Consider the following 15,022-nt stretch of genomic DNA (forward strand, 5'->3'; position numbering starts at 1 on the left):
TTTTTGCTATGCCACTATGCAAATTCGAGTTCCCAAATCTATAAGGCTGACAGAGTCAAGGTTGTCAGGTTGTGTGATAAAATATGGATATTTATAATGGTTTTAAAAGGGGGAAAACTTCTGATTTCCCAGCACAATCTAGCAACATTGACAGGTTGTTAGGTTGTGCGACAAAAATTAGGATATTTTACTAAACAGGGGAAAGTGCTGATTTTTCAGCTTTGTCTGCCAACTATATGCACAGAATGAGTGCTTCCTGGTTTGGCAGTATGACAACTTGACATTTTACAAGATGCAAAAAAAAATATGTAACTATGAAGAATCAAATAAAACCATCCTTCAACTGCTAATGTCATAGTAAATGAAAAATTCATCTCTTGTTGATTTGTCCGGTCTGCGCTGTATGAAAACGTCACAGATTTCATCTTGAAAGAGACCAAAATTTGAATCTTTCGGAAAGAAAACATTCCCTAAAGTGCACTCGGAGACGAAACAACATGATACCAACAGTACCAGGAATATAATATGTAAAAAAATTGTGCGAGGATAAATTATTGATCAACGAAAGATAAAAAAGTCAATTTCAGAGGCCAAAATTAGTTTGTAAGCTCTTACTTAGATGATTACTTAATTCGATGAAATTTTTAATGTAAGTAGGATTTTATAATGTAAATATATGTGACAGGTGTAAATTTAAGTTTAATAAATGATATAATTGTTACCTGATAACTGTTTTGTTAATGGGCTTTGATAAAACTCAGACAGCAAATAAAAATTTCCATGTTTTTCGCTAGTCATGTCTCAATGAACAAAAATAATTAGGGATTCAAAACTAGGCATCTTGTAGCATAGCAAAGGGAGCTAATAATATTTTGCTGATGAGCCCTGGATTATGTATGAATACCAGAGCATCAAATAAATTAATTAGCCGAATTAATGCATTAAAGTTAAATAATTCTTTAACGAACTGCTAAAAATCCACCCGAAACAATACACGGTTTATGCTACAAAATCTTATGATCAATGATAGGTGCTGTATGGCGTGATACCACTATTTGACCTCCTAGGAGCTCGGTGTGCCTATCCAATCCATTGAAGGTGTATTAATTAGTCATCACAGCACGCTAAATTCCTATGAGCTTTCATTTCATGGTAACTAATACATAGATTCTCATTTGAAACGGTTTCTTCTTCAATGACCTTTTCGCATAAGATCTCTAATGCGTAGAACTATATTAACACGTTGCCAAAATTTCTGGAAGACATTAAGCATTTCTTGGAAAACTAATGATTTTTCTTTTTTTCTGAACTTTAGGGATAAGCAACACTTTCCTCTCCAGGAGTAAAAAAATTCGTTTTATTTTTCTATCCATCTTGTTATTTGTGGTTATACATTTAAGAGTTAGAAAAAAAATAAAAAAAAATGTACAGAAAAAAATAAATAAAAATAAACTGACACAATTTGGAGGCACTGCAAAGAAGTAGGTCTTGAGACGTGTGTTTAGAGGCGTAACAGCTGGTGGGAAAACTCATTATCAGTATCGACAGACATTGATTGAATTTAATTGGCTCCCTCTTTTCACTTGAGAGACTGATTGGTTCTAAAAATCATCCAATCAACAGGGATTTTATGTGTTTTAGGATGAATTATAGAGGAAATTCAAGTTCATGTTATTTAAATTAAGTTTATTCATAAGACTATTGTTATTTTCTTCAACAGCTTGCGGGGAGTACAAGAAAAGCTCTAATAAAACAGGTATAAATAATCATAAAGTAAGGGAAATTAGCAATTTCAGGTTTCAACTGCAATTATGATCCTAGTTTCAACAAAGTGGGCCAAGTTGCACAAGAAAATTAATTTGTAGTCAGATTCATGCAGAAAAAGTACACAAAAATGAATAATAAGATTCTCACAAAGTAACACTTTATGGGGCAAGCAAAAATTGAGAAATGTTCTGATAAATAAATATTTCACTATTTGCATCACATCAAAAAGTACACTATCGACTGAAAAAAACAAGGCAAAAAACTACTATGCCTTACGAACGACAACGGCAAGAAATCATTTAAATCATGTCTACATAAAACAGGGTCTAGAGAGATTATGTAATGATTGATGAGCATGAGTAAAGGGAAAAAATCAATTGGGAAACTCTTTCCAAAGCACCTCATATCAAAAAAGAAGAATGGTCAATGAATTTTATTACAGCGTTGAAAAAATACCTGTGCGTATTCAGGAAAAAAGTAGACATTTTGTACCACACCAAAGGTTCTCGACAAATTAAAAGTCAATAGCTGTAAAATTGGCCCAACAACAAACAAAGCCAGTGTTCGAAACTCACAGGCGCCAACAAGCCAAATGCGCCTAAGAAATCGGTCATGGCGCCTTAAAAAAGAAGGCTCTGCACCAATGTAGCCCCTAAAAATTGCCCTCCCCCCCTCCCACCAGAAAAAAAAACCTAATTTTTCTGTTTAGTGATTTTTCGAAATTTCTCGGAAGTTACAGCTACTTGTTCTGTAACTATATATCTTGCGTCTAACTTTTCACTAAATGCGCCGTGATACTTGGGCAAAAAGTCAATTTGGCCCCTAAAAAATCTTCAATGGCCTCTAAAAATTGAGCTTGATGAGCCACGTGGCTCCTGAAACTCAAAGATGAGTTTCGAACACTGAACAAAGCATTACAAGAATGACTGAATCATTCAGATCCACGATCCAATAGAACATGTATACTGGTAGTTCTAAGTATTCCTGACTTTAAAAGTACCTCATCTTCAATACTACTTCAACAAGAAAAAATTTTGTAAAAATTATCGGATATTTTCTGTGATCTGTAAAAACTTGATGTTAGGGGGTCAAATTTTACAAAGTACCTATTAAAGGTCGTGGATGGTTCAAACTGACAATAAACTTAAAAATAAGTTTCCTAACTTGAAAGATTCTGCTGACTTGATGCTATTGTCCGTTGGGTGCATTGTACTAGCAATGGAGTTGTGTTTTGGTAGTTTAAGCATAATAGATTAGCTAGAAATAATGAGCTTTGTTGAAATGCCAAGTTTCTACGTCTAATATTAACAGATATGCTCCTCATCAAAGAACACAAGGTACGACATCATCTACCGTGGCAGTGCATGCCATAGTTCCATTCACCTTAGTTTCACCCGTGCTTTACGTTGGGCAACTGATACGAATGTGTTTCACTTGGTGATGAAACTAAGGCGGAGAAAACTATGGTAAGCACTACCATGGTCAATGATGTCATACATCGTGTTTTTTGATGAGCAATATTCTCGTTGATATTGGACATAGAAACTTGGTGTTCCGACACAGTTTATTATTTATTCCTTGTCTATCAGATCTATTTAAACTATCAAAACACGATTCTGCAGTTAGTGCAACTGACTCATTATTTATGAGTGGCTATGACCAACAAAATTTGGGCCTGAAGAAATTTTTCCAGCTCAATTGGTTGGTTAAAACCAAAGGAAACGAAGAATTAATTAAAAACTTCAAGAAATGACTAAAATAAGGAATCACTGCTCTTTAAACCCCAGGAATATCCTATTCTTAACCAAAAATGAATCAACTCATTCCAAGCAAATTCATCATGTTGGATGAATATTGTATAATGTTCCTACTGACAGCCCTATTGTATCAAATTAGCTGTACATCTTCAAATTACGTTTTTGATTTTCATTTCTTTTCATCATAGTGGAAATCTGAATTATACTTTCTTACGTAGAGAGTCATAGTTTTTTACATCCACAACTGGGCGATCCTGGCTTTGAGATTGCCCATGAAATAGGGATGAAAATATGCCGCTCGTTTACGTGTCTCAAAAATTTCATATTCAAAGGAAATATTAACACCAGTAAGGTACATGGTACATACAGATAAGTATTTTGTCTAGATTTAATGAAAAATGTTTACATCAACTGCCAACACAAATAAATAATTTGTTTAAAATGCTGATGATGTTATCACTTCGGGTCCTCAACTAATACATACTATTTGAGGTACATTGATACGAATAGATTTTAACAAAAACGCACAAACTCGCATTAAGTTTGAAACGAGAAAAACGGTTTAAAAGTTCACTCCTCCATAAGACTAAATGTTGAGGACAAATTCAATGACTGGTTCCATGTTCAAAATATATTTTCTCAACTTAGAAATTTTAAAGAAAGAAAAGTTACAACTATGTAGTCAAATTCAGAAGTACTCCCAACTCTGTTTTTTTTCCTTCTTTTTTAAACAATGTGACTTTGTGCGTTTCTACTTAGTTCTGTCCATACAATAATGAGATAATTGTCAGTGATGGAGATGTCTACTACTTTCAGCTGTTGGAAATCATTAAATAACTGTATGGTGTTGCTAATCTTAAACAGAACCTTAATCAGTCTTAAAGTAAATATGTATGTAGTGCCATCATTGGTGGAATAATATTCTGATTCAATTTTCTACTTAACTTCTAGGTCAAATTTTAAGTAAACAAGGTAAAGAAAAATTCATTTAAAAAACACAGCACAAACTAGCCAGTTTCACTGGGTGAATGGCTCGATGAATCACATTAGATTGATAATTTAGTCTCAATCTATTAGAATAAAATATAAAAAATAATTAAGTACACATTTCATAGCACCCATTAATGTTAAATTTTCTTATACGAAGTAACAAAATAAAAGCGTTTTGAGGAATGAAGTAAAATGGACGGAAGACACAGATGCAAGATTTTTTGAGCGGAAAAAGTAAAGTCAGCAGGTCAGCAATTGAAATCATTCGGAGATTGATAAAATTTAAAAAAGAAAGAAATCTACTTTCTTGAAAAATAAAAATCTAGACCTTTATTATCGAGATGACCTCTATACAGAGCTGACTGATTTAAATTAATTTAAATTATTTTACACCTCTTAGCACCCTGTTGATTTTTTTCTTTCTTCTTCAATAGCTTTCAAATTTTAAGACAATTAGTCCAAAAGACAGTAGCTTACATCAGTATGATAAAGGCCTAACAGGATATTCTCTTATATTCAAGAGTAAAATATGCAATGATCATGATGGGCTTTATAAGATTACTTAAAGAAGTAATTCACAAAAAGAAAAAAAATAAAAGCTGAAAAAATCATTGCTGACGATTAGAAGACACTATGGACGGCATAATTGCAAGAAAATTAATACTAGCAATTATTAGACATAAAGGACGGTATAGTTACGAGAAAATTAATCTAAAATTCACTATGGCAGGCAGATTTTAATTTTACATAAATCCAACCTGATCAGATGGAACATCACTTCTTCTAGATTGACTCCGCACTTGAAAAAGTTCTCGAATTAATGATGCTTTCTCCCTTTCTAAAAGAGTAATACGCTCACTTTTCTGAGTTACTTCCTGAAAAAGTACAAATGGACAAATTAAGAAAATGTTTGCACTGCAAGAACAATTTAACCATTTTCAAAGAGTATTTTGTAATGAAGCAATGGCAAGGAATTCTTGCAGGGTTGTTACATAGTTTACTTGCATAAAATTTTGTGGAGAACCAATAAGTTCATCAAAAAGTTCAAAATACCATTTCTACAGGGAGAGAGAATTGATATAACTCCTCTGACCAATTAAAAGCCAATAGCCGAGTTGATGTAGCAAGGCAAATACCGCTAATCAGTAAACACCGTTTCCCTCGCATGGCTATGTCATCAGAGTCTGCCAAAAATATAGTTCCAAACAGGTCCCGTTTTTGGAAATTTCAATGCTTTGCCATTCAAGGTAAAAAAAAAAAAAAAAAAAAAAAAATCTGAACAAATTCTCAGGAGTTTTGGCTCACTCCAAACTGTTTGAAAAATGAGTTGAAATTAGGGGTGCCACTGGCAAATTTTTTCTTCACACAAAATTTTGTACACTTCTTGTGAGGTTCACACTGAGAGTGAAGATATTTGGTACAAAATTTTGTCTTATTATAGCATCTGCAGGACACAGATTCTTGGTTCCTCATGTGTTAATGGACAAACCCCCCCTCCCAAGAAATTACAAATAGGTAGTTAGTATTTAGTTACAAAAATTTCAGTGATCCAGGAAGTTGAAAAAGGTAAATGGTGAGAATTTGCTGAGAAATAATGCTTAAAGGTTCAAGTAAACATTTTAATGATTGAGAGTCAATCCTGTATTAATTAACCTTTGCTAAGCAATACTTTTCTACTATCAATCCGGGGTACCAGAATATGTTTTGCACTTGAAAAGAATGGAATTATAAAACAGAGATTCTGAAAAAGGAAACCTTAAAAAACCGGAAGTTAGTGATGGATATCAATTGACATACCTCGTTTAACAAGTTGTTTTGATGCTTGAGCCGATTGAGCAGATGTGGTGTGGCAGGATAAGCTAAATTCATATGAATTGGGAGCCCTGATCCATCTGTTAGCGCTGCCAAGTGCCTATTCACTTCTAAGACGCGTGCTGTTTGCAGCTCAATTCGTTCTTGTTGAGCTTCGCTCCACTGCTCCTGTGATACAAAGATTATAAGAATTTCAGCAATTTCTTAGAATAGGTAGCTTAAACAATACAGAAGAATTAAATTGAACGGTTCAGAGATTTAATCAGCGATCCAACCTAGAGAAGAAACTTTACGAACAATTTTTTACCAGTTAGTCTTGTTTAAATCCATAGAATGTACACCTCCCCACTTTGCTTTTTTTAATTAGGGTTAACCTGTAACGGACAGGACTTGCTTCATAACATTTCTTCAGCCATTCTGATTGGGTTTAAACTGATCATTATACTTTTTGAGGAAAATTTGTCCGACAGTAAACTAAACTGCACAAAATCAGGCCTGCCTGAGAAAAAGAAAAGAAAAATGCAGAGAACTAGGATCTCTTGCATTCTACTTGAAGCATTTGACTCACTGAACAGCTCAAGCAAGTTGTTAAAAGGCTTCAGAGATGAGCCAGAAAAATTTGATAACAATGGTGAAGCCCTGCCTTGTCTAGCATTGATCAATAAAAACTTGACTGGCTAGGATATTTGAAGGGAAATGAAAGTAATGGACAACGAACTTACTCGACCAAGGTATTTCATCTTTTCTTGGACTGCAACAATTTGTTTCAAATACCAGTCACGAGCTTGCTCTACAGCTCGTAAGCCTTGCATCAACACGTCTCTTTCTTGCTCTATCTGCTTCATACGTTTCAACTGAAAGTACAGGAGCATAAAAATTATCAATAAGATTAAATAGGTGACACAGATGCACATGGAGTTGGCATTCTTGAAGGTACAAGAAAAAAAATTGAATCGTCAAAATAAGTCCATTTTACGAAATGAGGAATTGTAGACCTTGTCAGATATTCTATAATATCAAGGCATGAATTTAAAACTTGACAGACTCATGACAGAAATTCAGAAACATGCCCTCCAGACATAGTAGGTATAATTATACTTTCGTTTTGTAGAAAAGGGGAAAAACCTCACCATATTGTAATCTATTCCATTCTGAAGAGTATGTCTGCGTGGCTCTTTCCGTCTTCCACTTTGTTTCTTGTGCTGTTGAGACGTGATTGGCACTTCAGCTGGTAAGGCTATACGAAAAAAAGAAAAGTGGAGGATTATTACTGAAAAGACAATTCAGAGAAAACTGAAAGATGCCTATTAATCTAGCTTTAATTTATGATAACAACACCAGTGGCGAGGCATGAATGATCAATTATCGATATTTCCCGAATGGAAGACGTGGTAAAGAATCGATTTTTAAGGCATTTGCTGCAAACACCCTGTTTATCGATACTTTTCCATGGGTTTAAATGGTAGATCCATCCGTATATTGCAAAGTCTGCCATACCACTGAGCAACACATGTTTAGTTGAATATCTACTGATAACTGTAACCTCCTAGAATTTTTTTCATTTGAAGGTATTCTATAGACAGAGCTTAAGAAATTTTAGTAGCACATTTTAGTTTACTTGCACACAGATGATTAAATTACCAATTCATAACACTTTGGTTCGTTTTTTTATATATTGCTCAACAATAATATATTAGGTAATATATTTAATATATCGATGGTAAAACTACAAGAAAACACACGCGTTGGTTTCGGATGCACCAGACTTCTTAACATAATTTATTTTTATAACGGCACAATACTCAGCATCATCTCTAAAAAAACCTTTCCTGGTTTTTTTTTCTGTATTACTTAAAAACATTCTGTAAAAATTTCAAGCATTAGTGTTGATTTCTTTGTTTTCATGAGATAAAATGAGAACTGAGATTTGGAAATACTACAAAAAAAATACGTAAACGTTTTAGTAGTTTCACAATGAATACTTGTTTATAATATTTTATTTACTTGGCAATGCTGATAGGTAAGTTTAAGTAACTTATTTGTTTTAATGCTGTATTTTTGCCAAACGATCGGGTTTGAGATAATCCAATTCCTAGTTTTTTGAGAGTAATGAATTTAATTGTAGATGAGGGGGATTCCATACTAAGAAAAATGATTCACTGTAACACCCATCATATTCTGACCCTGAATATCTACTTTCTGCTTGCATTGGATATTTTAAAACTTCGGAAATAACTTACTGGTTGGTTTTCCATCTCCAACACTTCGTGTTCGAGCATTATAATCAAGTCTTTTATCTTCCTCATTCATCATTAGTCCCAGTTGCCAATTTTGTAATACAGTTCTAATTTCAGCTTTATCCATTGCTCTGTCAGTAGTTCCGGCAAGCTGCATTCCTCTTTCTAATCCTACTGCCGTTCTTGGTGGTTTTGGCGGGCCGTACAATGGCGGTTTGATAATAGGGATACCAATGGGAGGTTCACCGGGCAGCTGAGGCATACTTGATGTTCGCTGTGTAGGAAAAACACTAGGTGCAAGATTTGCAGAGCTTGAAGACTCCCATTTTAATTTGTTGCTATCTAAGTCAAGAATAGGTGCTGACGGAGGTCGGTTCAATTTTGACATATGATTCAGGTCGTGTTGTTGATTCCTGCCTTCAACCTGGTTCTTCAGAAGGCATATTTTTAAGCCAGCGCAAAACCTCTCAAAAGTCAGAAGACCATTTACAGGAGTGACTTTTCTTAGACTTTCTAACACACCTGGAGGTAAGCCTTTTGTCCCATCATCTTGCCATCTTCGTTCAATCTCTGAAAATAAAAGAGCAAACAAATCAGGGCTGAGCAAGCCAAGAATAAATTTCCTTTACGGCTGTACATTCTTAACAATCTTCTTAACTTTTTCTGCCATCTCACGATTTTTTGGTAAAGCACTGCTTAACTTTGGAGTGTCTCGGTTCACGGCAGAGGGCGGCAGGCGCACTGACCACCAGTCTCTTGCCGAAGTATGGCACTTCACATTGCATGGCATCGCAGAAGGAACATGCTTTAAATCAAGACTGTTTGGCTATGCACTTATGCCTGATGTGCTCTAATAAGAGCAAAACCGGCGGCACTCTCTCGACAGGCCTGATTTCTTCGCCCACACTTAACTCTCCTCAACCGAGACACTCGAAAGTAAAGCAGCTCTTTATCAATTATCTAATGACACGATGACTAACAAAAGCATAAAATGCAAGAAATATTGTTAGCCTAATCAAAGTAGTTACACTTTAAACTCCTTACATGCAAGATTTACCAAGTAAGTCCTGTTTCATGAATCAAGACTCTCATTGTCTGTTGAACATGAACTTTGAATTGTATATTTTCACCTCAGAACTAATCACCTTTCTTATGTATGATTCATTTTCAGTTACTTTTTATTAGTTAATGCTTCCTTGCTTTTGGTCTAGAACCCTTATAATTTCAAATAATAGATGCATTCATTGTTCCAATTTGTCTACTTTTTACAGGCATGCAACTGGGACACTTTGGTGTTGCACCTTGCAGCCTCATTTCATTAGATTGGTGAAAAAGCTCAAGGATATTGCTACTTGTTCAGAAAGCTAGTTCATCAATTGTGAGAAATAATTTTTCTAGATCATAGAACCTGCAGTGGGTAATTACCTGAAAATTTGACGTAGCCAACATGTTTATCGTCCATGATATCAAAGAGGGTGCGCATAGCGATGACAAACTGCTTGGGCAAACCATCAACGGCAGAGTTTTGAGAAAATGTTGGTGGCATTTTGAGAAGATTCTCCTTTGATTAAAATGTTTACGAGATTCCCTAATTTCTAACCGAAGAGGAGTGTTGCAGAGTCTAACCTCCTTTTAAGCAAACAGGTTTGAGGGATCAATAACTGCAAATATACGAGCGACTGAGACATGGTTTTATCGGCAAACAGAAGAAACGATGAGAACTGCGGTAGCCATTCGATCGAAAAACGAAAACTAACACGATAATAAGTCAAAATTAAAGCACAAATTGCAATAAACCGAGGTCTTGGCACGATTCACGGACTTCTCCACTTGTTGCTTTGTTATGATTTAGCCGTTGGCGGTGTTGACAGGTGCGGTCAAAACGTTTAGTCACTTCAATTTTTCCGGCGGTAAAATTTGAAATAGGTATGCCTATCAGTCAAAACAGTCAAAATGACTAATTCGATTGTAAAACTACCGCACAACGGGTACTTACTATTTGCAGTACATATTTCAGCTAGGTATTAGTTTTATTATCAAAATCACACTGCTTGACATTTTTACCAGAAATTTTTCAAAGAATATTCTCGAGACTGACCCCCCCCCCCCCCCCCCCCCAAAAAAAAACAAGTCGGTCATTTTGAGTTCACGAATGACGTTTCCAATGCTCATGCTGGGCATTGGATGTTCTCCCAGTAAAGTGTAAAGTCTCCAAATACGTACTTCACTTCAAATTAATTTTTTTAAATTATAAGGGTTCGAAAAAATGAATGATCATTTAGGTATTCCTTTGTAACCACCACAGTCCTTTTCTTTGATTATTGTCCCAGTTTGATTTTTGTTGCCATCTTGAAGTTTTGTGACGTCAGGCGGGTACCACTTTTGCCAGGCGACTACCGAATCTGTAGCGCGCATTTCAAATCTTCGCCTGCTCTCAACAAGATTAGAACAAGATGAGGACGAGAAGCATTGTTTGATAAATGAGATGACGATGAGATATAAATTAGATATAAATGATCCGTCACATTCCTTCCTAGAAATGTGCCTGTTCCAGCTGAATTTAGTTTTTTATTTCTGAATGATGAAAGAATCTCAAAGGATCGAAATATGACTAATTACTAGCTCTGTAGCTTGCAAGATAACGCCCTTACCTGAGTTATGAATTTTTCCAGTATCGTTGAAATATAAGTAGAGTACCTAGTAGCGGCACCCAGTGTCACAGTATGTCATACCTATTTGATGTACCTAGGTAATTCTCATCCAAATAAGAGAAGAATAAATATTTACCTTCATTAACACCAAGTAGACGAAAGTTCCACTGTGAACTTAGTTGGCCAATAAAAATGCAAACAATGAAGCAATTATTTTTATTTCCTGACTCCAAATGGTAAGAATTATGGTAAGAACTCTAAGGCATAGTAAAAACTGTATTTATCATTCCTCAATAAATACAAGGTTGACTGTTTGCATGGAAATGATAGTACATTAGTTGGCGGCTTATCTATTATTCTAAACTTCAGATTAAGTTGATGAAGGTAGCAGGTTGTTGTCAGCAAGAGCTGTTGATATGAGTATGTAGTTTAGAATGGTCAATTTTTAATTCTGCCAGAGGAGCATCATTAGTATTTAATACAAAACTCTCAGGGGTCTCTGGATACTATGCCACCTCTTATCAAGAATGTTTATGCTAATTTTGTTGCTATGTGGTGATGGGAGAGATAATTTCAAGATTATTTTGGTAAAAGTCGGACAAATATGAGGATGCCAAGTTTATAAGAAAATCTCACAAACCAAAGTGAACATTGTTTCATGCCTCTGCAATTTTCAGCTTCGGGCTAGGTTCTCGCAAGAAGGTCAGCACAACGCGCTGATCAAACTTTTGTGGAATTTCTTGTTAATTTTAGAATGTGTGCCAAAGTCACAGTAAGTATTCCACAAAAATTGCAAATCTGAAAAATCTAGAAAAATAACAAGTACCTCTCAGCCTCCGCGCAATTCGCACCCCTGCTAATAAATGTTGGAGAATAGAGAACACTTTACCCTCAAAACATTACTCGCACTGAGTTTAAACTAATATGTAATTATATGTGTACGATGGTGGATCTGAGCTGTACTTACTTACCAAACTTTGTTGAGCGAAGTTGTTACTTAGGGGAAATTCATTAACTGCTGCCAAGGATTCACAAACTCTGACCTTGATAAATATTTCCGACATATACTTGAGATACAGTCAGATGTTTGGAATTCTGGACATTCAGTTATTGTTCACATACAAAAGAAATTGACTAACAAATACAACCGTTTTATATTTACATAACTGCTCAACAGAACATACCGACAGTTGTGATTAGTTTCTCGACAGCACTCTGATAGCGGTAGGATAGCTAAAGGATCCCTACCCTGCGGCAAAAATGGAGTTGATTGAAATTTTGATTCACATGGTGCTAATGCTGTCAAGACTCAAGACAAAATTACACTCCACGCACAGTCAAAGAGTATTTTGATAAGTAAGATTATCCATTAAGGAAGTTGCACAAATCACAAATCAAACCGAAGGACACGGACAAACCAAGGAGCCAGCCATAGCCAGCTCAGAAACTCGGCAATTCAGTTTCTCTCACTGCAAAAGGTGGAACCATCCAAAGTACCATCAATGTTAAGTTGAAGGGGTGAATTACTTATTTAAAGAGTGCTAAGTCATTTTGGGACTTTTTCGAAGAGATTTAAAGGAAAAAATTGGAAAATGCTCAACTATAAAATGAACGTAAACAATCCGCCATTGTATCAAAGCTGACGCACAAATGAAACAAGCGCTAAACACAAGGGTAAAAAGTACATACGTAAATTGATTTTGTTTTATAAGGAAAATGGTGAAAAAGTTAGGAAATTCATATTGGAAATTGAAGCTTTAAGATATAAAGAACTTCAGATAATTAATACAGTTTATTTAGAAACGGAGTTAAAGAAGGCAAAGTTAAGGAAACTCAGAAGGAACAGGGTATTTTGTAGGAAAGGGTTGGTAGGTTTAGAATTGAATCGACGTATCGACGTATCGAACAGCGACTATCGGTAGTCTCGAAAAACCCCTGTAAAATACACACTAATACAATAAGCGGTTACATCAGATCTTATGGGAGCGCACTCACACATACAAAAAATCGCTTTTTCAAGCGATTTTTTACAAGAGAACAGAGGAGAATCTCACTAGCGATCGAGATTTTTCGAGATTTTACATTGATTAAATAGCCCAGAGTGAAAGGAAAGTTCTCTCCAGTTGATCACTGGGAGAACAAAAGAAAATCAAACGAAGCGAAAGTTGAGAAAATACGATTGGGCCCTCTTTCTAGATTCAGTGGTAATTTTGATCATTGCAATCAAGTCGAAACGATACTATGGCAGGTTGCAGGCGCTCTGAGCAACTGTTTCGCCGCAGAGGTTGCACAGTAGGTATCAAGTGGAAATGGAGGCGCACCAACGTGTAGCCCACTTCAGATTATTTTTCCTCTCTCGTTGTATGCGCAAGAATCCCTATCCTGCGCTCACAGCGAAAGTTGCGAAAGAGAAAAAATGCCCTGAAACGGGCTATACGTAAACTGATATCTTTTACCACTGTGCAGAGTTCTACTGATTCTAGGTACAATATGCGGCACCTGATCGATCAATTTTTTTGGAGGTAGGTAGCAGATGACATTTCTTGACGGGAAACTTTAATTTCAAAATCTAATTTTCGAAATTTGAAAATCCACGACGATGGAAGTGGTCTTACTAGCCTGGCGCATTTGAAAGTATCCAATTTTGCACCCGAAATATCTATTCTTTTTCGATCTATCCAGTTTCAAAATAATGGATGTAGGTAGCCACCCTTAGCTAATGATTTAGCGCCCTCTTATGTATGCGCGCAAAAAATTGAAACTGCTCATTTATTTATTAGTTTGTGCATTTATTTTTTTTATTCCTTTATTTTTTATTTTCTTTAATCATTTGGAGGAATGTAATCAAAGTTCAAAAACTTTACATTATAGACGCAAAAGCCAGCTGATAACAACACCGGATGTCAGTGGGTTTGTTTCGGCGTTTTTTCAAAACTTCGGACTCGTTTACTTCAAGGGCCAAACATTTCAGAACTGTTTTTGTTCATTCGAAGGCTTCTATTCATACTCCTTCCCCCCTCCCTTCTTAACTATAGCTCACAAGCGGGCTTGAATGAAACATTAACATTATATTTTTCATCGTGCCTCGGAAAAATATTAGCAGATTTTGGAGAGTCCATATTGCTTTACACACATTAATTAAAATATGCAGTGAAAAACTCGCAACGACGCAAAATTGAGGTATGAATGCTTTCTTAACTCAACGCCGGTGATGAGGAAATGTGCCATTGCGCACGTGCGAGAATGTGATTTCAGCGGTAATCGTGATCTTCTGCCATCAAGTCGAGGCGATACCGGAGAAGGCGCTCTGAGCAACTATTCCGCCACAGAAGTGTTGCACAGTATCAGACGGAAATGAAGGCGCTTTGATGCACGCAAGACCACTGACATATCGTTTACCACTGTGCAGCGTCCTACATACTGATTCTTCAATATGTGACTCTTTTTCGGTTTTGTGAGACTTGGTACCAGGTGGCATTGTTTGAAGGGAGTCTTGAATTTCAACCAAAATTTTTGAAATTCAAAAATTCAAGGCGATGGATGTGAGGCTACTAGTTCCAAAGTGTACAATGTCCATAAAAGTGGCTTGTCACAACGCATAAAACTGTTTTGATTACTGTACGTTATGCTGCAACCTCCCTTTTCAATACTGCTAATTAAAAAGGATTTTGGCTGATTTGGCACACATTTAAATTGAATCATTGAGAACGAACACATCAACTCGGTAACTCGAAAATGCTCAATTTCCATTAAAGACAGTTAATTTATATAAAGATCGTTGAAGTTAGCGCATCTGTTCCAACTTGGA

General features: G+C 35.8%; 1 protein-coding gene across 1 annotated transcript; it reads right to left on the bottom strand.

Annotated features, from left to right (window-relative positions):
• Nucleotides 1–1,665: 1,665 nt before the first annotated feature.
• LOC109032030 (suppressor APC domain-containing protein 2) lies at nt 1,666–10,521 on the bottom strand. The gene is made up of 6 exons (XM_019043930.2): nt 9,989–10,521; nt 8,567–9,133; nt 7,457–7,563; nt 7,049–7,180; nt 6,312–6,494; nt 1,666–5,389 (listed from the first exon to the last, which is right to left on the bottom strand). The coding sequence occupies exons 1-6, from the start codon at nt 10,107–10,109 to the stop codon at nt 5,258–5,260; spliced, it is 1,242 nt and encodes a 413-aa protein (XP_018899475.2). The 5' UTR covers nt 10,110–10,521; the 3' UTR covers nt 1,666–5,257.
• Nucleotides 10,522–15,022: the final 4,501 nt, after the last annotated feature.

Source organism: Bemisia tabaci, chromosome 5 (genome assembly GCF_918797505.1).
Source record: "Bemisia tabaci chromosome 5, PGI_BMITA_v3".
Lineage (NCBI taxonomy): Eukaryota > Metazoa > Arthropoda > Insecta > Hemiptera > Aleyrodidae > Bemisia > Bemisia tabaci.